Source organism: Mesoplodon densirostris, chromosome X, assembly GCF_025265405.1.
Source record: "Mesoplodon densirostris isolate mMesDen1 chromosome X, mMesDen1 primary haplotype, whole genome shotgun sequence".
Lineage (NCBI taxonomy): Eukaryota > Metazoa > Chordata > Mammalia > Artiodactyla > Ziphiidae > Mesoplodon > Mesoplodon densirostris.
Genome location: NC_082681.1, coordinates 90170523 through 90176522, shown reverse-complemented (window position 1 = coordinate 90176522; position 6000 = coordinate 90170523). Strand labels below are relative to the sequence as shown.

Sequence of the window (6000 nt, the reverse complement as noted above, 5' to 3'; positions counted from 1 at the left end):
CCACTTCCAGTTCAGACCTAAGATTGCTAGCTCAAAACATTGTGTTTTTCAGTAGGGACTTTGTGTTTGTGTGTTTGTACTTGGGAATCTTGCATTTCTGATGTAGATATCTGTTTCTGGGTTGGAACTTGACATTCTACTTGGGCCTGTTTTTTATTTTGAAGTTATGAAAGCTGCTGAGATCTGCCTGCATCACCTTTGCCTCCCCACCCCACACAGGATATAAGCACATGATCTTCGGTCTTTTATTTGCATACTCTACTAGTCCTGTCTTCATTGGAGGGAAGTGACTGGCCAGACATGGGCTGTCTTGCTGGCTGCCTTCCTTGTTGGGCTCCAACTTATCTCCTATGTACACAGCCCTTGGAGTTCAGAGGCCTCTGCTGACCTCTGTCTAACCTCTCCTCTGCACCCAAGCCCCCACTGGTACATACAGGAGCAGAGGCAGACAAGGCAGGCAATGACTAGGAGACAGGAGAGGGGCTGGAGACAGGCTGCTAGAGGGCTCAGAACCCCAGCACCTCCCTGTCCCAACTCTGTCTACCACCTGCTGTGACCACAGCAACAGAAGAGACAGCTAATAAGACAAAGTGAGGCCCGGTACCTTGAGGACAGTGGTGTCATTAGCTGCGACGCCTAAGATGTCTCGAGAGATGGGAGAACTCACCCAAACTAGATTGCAGAAGATCTGGATTCCACACAACGGTGGCAACAGCAGGCCGCAACGCAGGAGGGGCTGTAAGTGGGGTTTGCTTCCGTGGGCTTCAAGGTGGTGGTGGTAGAGTGGATGTAGAAGAGCAAAGGACATGCCCCCCAACCACCCCCACCCCAACCTGAAAGTTGGAATAGATGAGCAGCTGGATGAAATAGCTGTAGGATAGATAACAAGAGGCTAATGTCAAAAAGGTAGAGAAAGACAGACAGAAGGAGAGAGATGAAGACAGAGAAAGAATGAGGATTATATAAAAACCATCTTAATCAGAGGGATTTTTGACTAGGAATTTTTCCTTTCTTACCCAGAGCTTGTCTGGAATACTTCTTGTTTGAAATTTGATGTTTCTAGTTCAGTGTTAGCCTAAATGTTTTATTTTGGTGACATCAGTGAAGTGGCTGGAAATTAGTACTGTCTGATAGTGCTTGGGTGAAATAAGGTGATGGTTCCTGGCATTGTTTCTCAGAGGACAGGTGCAGGGTACACAACAGTACCGTATCATTGGTCGGTTTTGCTCCTCCCCTTTCTCAGGCCTCTTCTAATAAGCCTCTGACTGGGTTGGGAAAGGCTGGGTGTCCTTTCTCCTGAATTGCCTTCTTGGCATATATGGACACTTTTGCTGCTCTGGGGAGTTGAGGGAGAAGACATTCAGGGAAAGCCTGCTGGTGTAATGTTCACTTTGAAAATTGAAGAAAGAGTAGGTTCAAAGGGGAAGCAAACAAAACCTGTAAAATATATTTTTTAAGTAGAATATACCATTTCCCATAGATAACAGAGTACAGTTGCAGATCAAGGTGCTGCCAGCCCAAGAATTTTGGCCTGAGGAGCCATAAGGTGTGCAGAGATAAGACAGCTGTGGAGTGTGGGACCCAGACATCTCAAGGACCAGCTGACCAAGCTTCCACTATGCTAATGCTAGAGGAGGTCCAGGCTCAGGGCTAGTGAGGGGAGGATCCAGGAAGATGTAGGATGTCAAATATACTATGTAGAATGGAGGGTGTGGATAGAGGGAGAGGGGTAAAAACCAACCTCCTGTTCTTCCTCCTCCTCTCCACCAGCAGTTTCAATCTCTCATCTGGTGATCTAGGAGCCTGGATGAGACTGAGAATTACACCCCACCCTCACTCACCAAGCCACTCTTTACTCTTTCTAAGGGGCTGTTGGGTTTAGCTGGCAAGCAGGCAAGCCACTCTCTGCATACCTGGGTCCTCCATTGTTAGGACCCTTATATTCCTGGGAACTCTGTCTTTCAGGTTGGATAAATAATAGATATAAATGTTTGTCATATAGAGGGTGCAAAATAAATATGTGCTCACTTTATTTCTGAGCCCGTCTTTCCTCAGCTGTAAGACAGAATTAATACCTACTTTCCCATGTTGTTGAGGTGATTCAGTGATTCAGACTGCCTAGCTTTGAGTCCCAGCTCTGCCACCTCCTGCCTCTGTGACCTTGGACAATTCTCTTAACTTACCTCTCCTTCCATTTCCTCATCTGTCAAAAGAAGTTAGTAATAGTGTTGTGAAGATTAGAGAGCTAAAGCATATAAAATGCTTAGAAGAATGTCCAGTGCATAGTAAATACTCAATAAATATTATTATTATTATTATTATTATTTAAACAAGAAGGTGGGTGTGTGGTCTTTTTGCCCATCATATCCCCAGCATCAAGCCTGAAGCCTGGCACATAGCAAATTCTCAGTAAATGGTCGCTCTGTGCTACGTCCACTCTACCACTCACCATAGCCAAGCATGGGGCTCTATGTATACAAGACAGTAACTCATTAGTGATTGACTGAATTATGTCAGACCGCAGATATAATAAACTTAGATAGTGCCCTGGGCAATGTCTGCCTCACCTCCGTTGCTGAGGAGGCCAGGCTATTTACCCCAGAAAGATCTGAATTAATTCCTGCTTGGAGCATCCTCTCTCGAAGACCTGCCCACCCCCACAGTGGGCAGTGGGGGAGGGGAGGCACACAATCACTTAATGACTGTTTTGAGAATTAAATGCATTAACGTGTGTAAAGTGCTTGAACAGCTGTGTATATTCATCTGTGACTTGGTTTTTCGCATTCATTGTTATGTTTTTTTGTGCCATGTATAATATTTTTGCATGCAGTTGTAGTTTGTTTATTCTCCTTACTGTGTAATATTACATTTTGTGAATATCCCATGATTTACTTATCCATCTTACTATTGATGTACCTTTAGGTAGTTTCGTTTTGGGTTATAGACAATTATGCAATGAGGATTTTTGTCCCCATACACACACACACAACTTTTGGGATTTTGATTGGAATTACAGTCAATCTGTATATCAATTTAAGGATAATTAACATTTTGTGATATCGAGTCTTCTGTAAACATGGTGTGCCTTTCTATTTAGACTTTTTTGATGTTATTTGAGTGAAGTTTTATAAGTTAAAAGGGCTTATACATCATTATAAGACTTTATTTGCTTATTTTGTTGCTATTGTATACCTTTTTAGAAAATTACATTTTATACCAATTTATTGCTAATGAGTACAAATATAATTGTGGGTTTTTTTGTATATTGTATTTGCAACTAGCAAACCTGATAAGCTTTCTTATTAATTTTGATAATTTATATGTAAATGACAGTTTTCTTTTTTCCCTTCCAATCCTTATTTTTTTAAATCTCTTTTCTTATATTACTGCACTGCTAGGACCTCCTACCTTCAATACATGCACAGCAACGTCGAATAGAAATGTTAGTATTGTGCATGTTTATGTTGAACCTAATTTTAAAGGTAATGCTTTTAAAGTTTCACCATTGAGTAAGTTTGCTATAATTTTTTTTGTAGATACCATTAACAGGTTAAGAAAGTTCCAGTTTGTTCTTAGTTTGCCAATAGGATTTTTTTACTCCTATCTACTTTATTTACTATTATTATTATCCAATAATAATTATTTAACAGAAGATTTACCTTCTTAGCAATTTTTAATGTGTACAATATTATTAACTATAGGCAGTATGCTGTACAGTAGATTTCTAAGATGAATTTTTCTTGCATAACCAAAACTTTGTACCATTTGACTAATACCTTCTCATTTCCCCTGCCCCATCCCAGCCCTTAGCAACCACCATTCTATTTTTTGCTTTTATGAGTTTGACATTTTTAGATCCTTCACATATGTGGTATCAAGCAGTATTTGTTATTCTGTTCTTGGTTTATATCGCTTAGTATAATATTCTCCAGTTTCATCCATGGTGTTGCAAATGGCAGGATTTCTTTCTTTTTAAAGCTTGAATAATATTCCATTACATATATGCATGTATATGTACATTTTCTTTATCCATTCATTCACCAGTGGGCACTTAGGTTACTTCCATATCTTGACCATTGTGAATAATGCTGCGGTGAATATGAGAGTGTAGGTATCTCTTTGAGATCCTGATTTCAATTTCTTTGGATATATACCCAGAAAGGAGATTGCTGGATCACATAGTAGTTCTCTTTTTAACATTTGGAGGATTCACCATACTGCTTTCCATAGCAACACCGATTAATATTCCTACCAACAATGTATGAGGTTTCCCTTTATTTCCACATCCTTGTCAACAGTTGTATTTAATTTTTTTAAGATAGCCATCCTAACTAGTGTAAGATGATATCTCACTGTGGTTTTGATTTGCATTTCTTTGATAATTGATGATGTTGAGCATCTTTTCATATACCTGTTGTCCATCTGTATGTCTTCCTTATAGAAATATCTATTCAGGCTCTTGCCCATTTTTAAAGTAGGTATTTGGTTTTTGGCTGTTGGGTTGTAGTAGTTCCCTATATATTTTGGATATTAACTCTTTATCAGATATAAGGTTTGCAAACATTTTCTACCATTCCACAGGTTGGCTTTCATTTTGTTGTTTCCTCTGCTATACAGAAGTTTTTAATTTGATGTAATCCTACTTATCAGGATTTTTTAAAGATGAGTAGATGTTGAATTTTATAAACATGCTTTCTGTATCCACTGAGATGACAGGTTGATTTTCTATTTTAATCTATTAATGTGAATTACATTAGAGATTTTTCTTGTTTGGAACTTATCTTGAAATCCTAAGATAAATAAAAACTGCTGGATTTAGTTCATTAATACTTTGTTCAGGAATTTGGAATTTTGTTTATGAATGAGAGTGACCTGTACATTTTCCATTCTCATAGCTCCAGGTCCCTGTTTGACTTTTGTGTCATAAAATGAAGTGGGAACTATTTCCTTTCATTCTATTTTCTCACAGAGTTTGTCCAAGGAACTATTCGTTCTTTAAATATTTAGCACAACTTCCAGGTAAAAACATCCGGGCTTGGTGTCTTCTTGTAAGAAAAATTTTAATGGATACAGCCTTTTAAATAGCTATAGAATCATTCCAGTTTGCTATTTCTTCTTCTCAGTGTTGTTAAATTATGGTTTTCTAGGAATTTTTCTATTTCATGTCATTTTTCAAATTTATTTGCATAAACTTCTTATCTCCATCTTTTTAAAAATCCCTGTTGCATTTATATCCTCTTATCCTTGTTTGCTTGTACCTTCTCTTGATCAATCTTGCCAAAAGTTTGTCACTTTTATAAGTTTTTTAAAATAGTCAACTTTTGGCTTTCTGATTCTTTCTGTGATGTCCTTTGTTTTTTATTTAGCTATTTTCCTTATCATTATTCTTTTCTTTTCACTTTACTTGGATTTATTCTGTTGTTCTTTTTTTAATTTCTGGAGTTGGATGCACAGCTTATTATTTTTCAGACTTTCTTCCTTTTGAATATAAGCATCTGATTGTATAATTGGCCTACTAAACAGGGCTGATATTCCAAAGATGCACAATTGTATGGACATATGAATTTTTAAAATATTTCCAGGCCATTTGGTAAATAGGCACTGCTCCAGGCTTTCTTAGTTTCTCCATCACTTACCCAGTTGCTCTGGCCACCTCAGTCCCTTTCCCAGGACTGCTAAAACCTACAGATTATCATCTAGCAACTAAAGGGTTAATGCCTGACACAGAAGGAGGCCTCTACCAATTGGTGCCAAGCCCTTGGGCCAGCTTCTGTTTTGACAGATCAGTGCCCTTGCCATTTCCAGTTTAATTCCATTCTCCTTAGAGAACAAACTTTGTATGATTTCAATTGTTTGAAATCTATTGAGATTTGCTTTATGGACGAACGTGTGATAACTTTTGGTAAAAATTCCATGAGAACTTGAAAAAATGCACATTTTACAACTGGGTTCAGAGTACTATATACTTCAATTAAGTCATGTTTGTTAATCTGGCTCAAA

General features: G+C 38.3%; 1 protein-coding gene across 3 annotated transcripts in view; it reads left to right on the top strand.

Annotated features, from left to right (window-relative positions):
- Positions 1–641: 641 nt before the first annotated feature.
- The window catches only part of PFKFB1 (6-phosphofructo-2-kinase/fructose-2,6-biphosphatase 1), a 67194-nt gene continuing 61835 nt past the window's right edge, over positions 642–6000 (top strand). For all 3 annotated transcript variants that reach the window (XM_060086621.1, XM_060086620.1, XM_060086618.1), the window contains exon 1: positions 642–738. In XM_060086621.1, the coding sequence (XP_059942604.1) occupies positions 642–738 (97 nt within the window). The remainder of the gene's footprint in view (positions 739–6000) is intronic.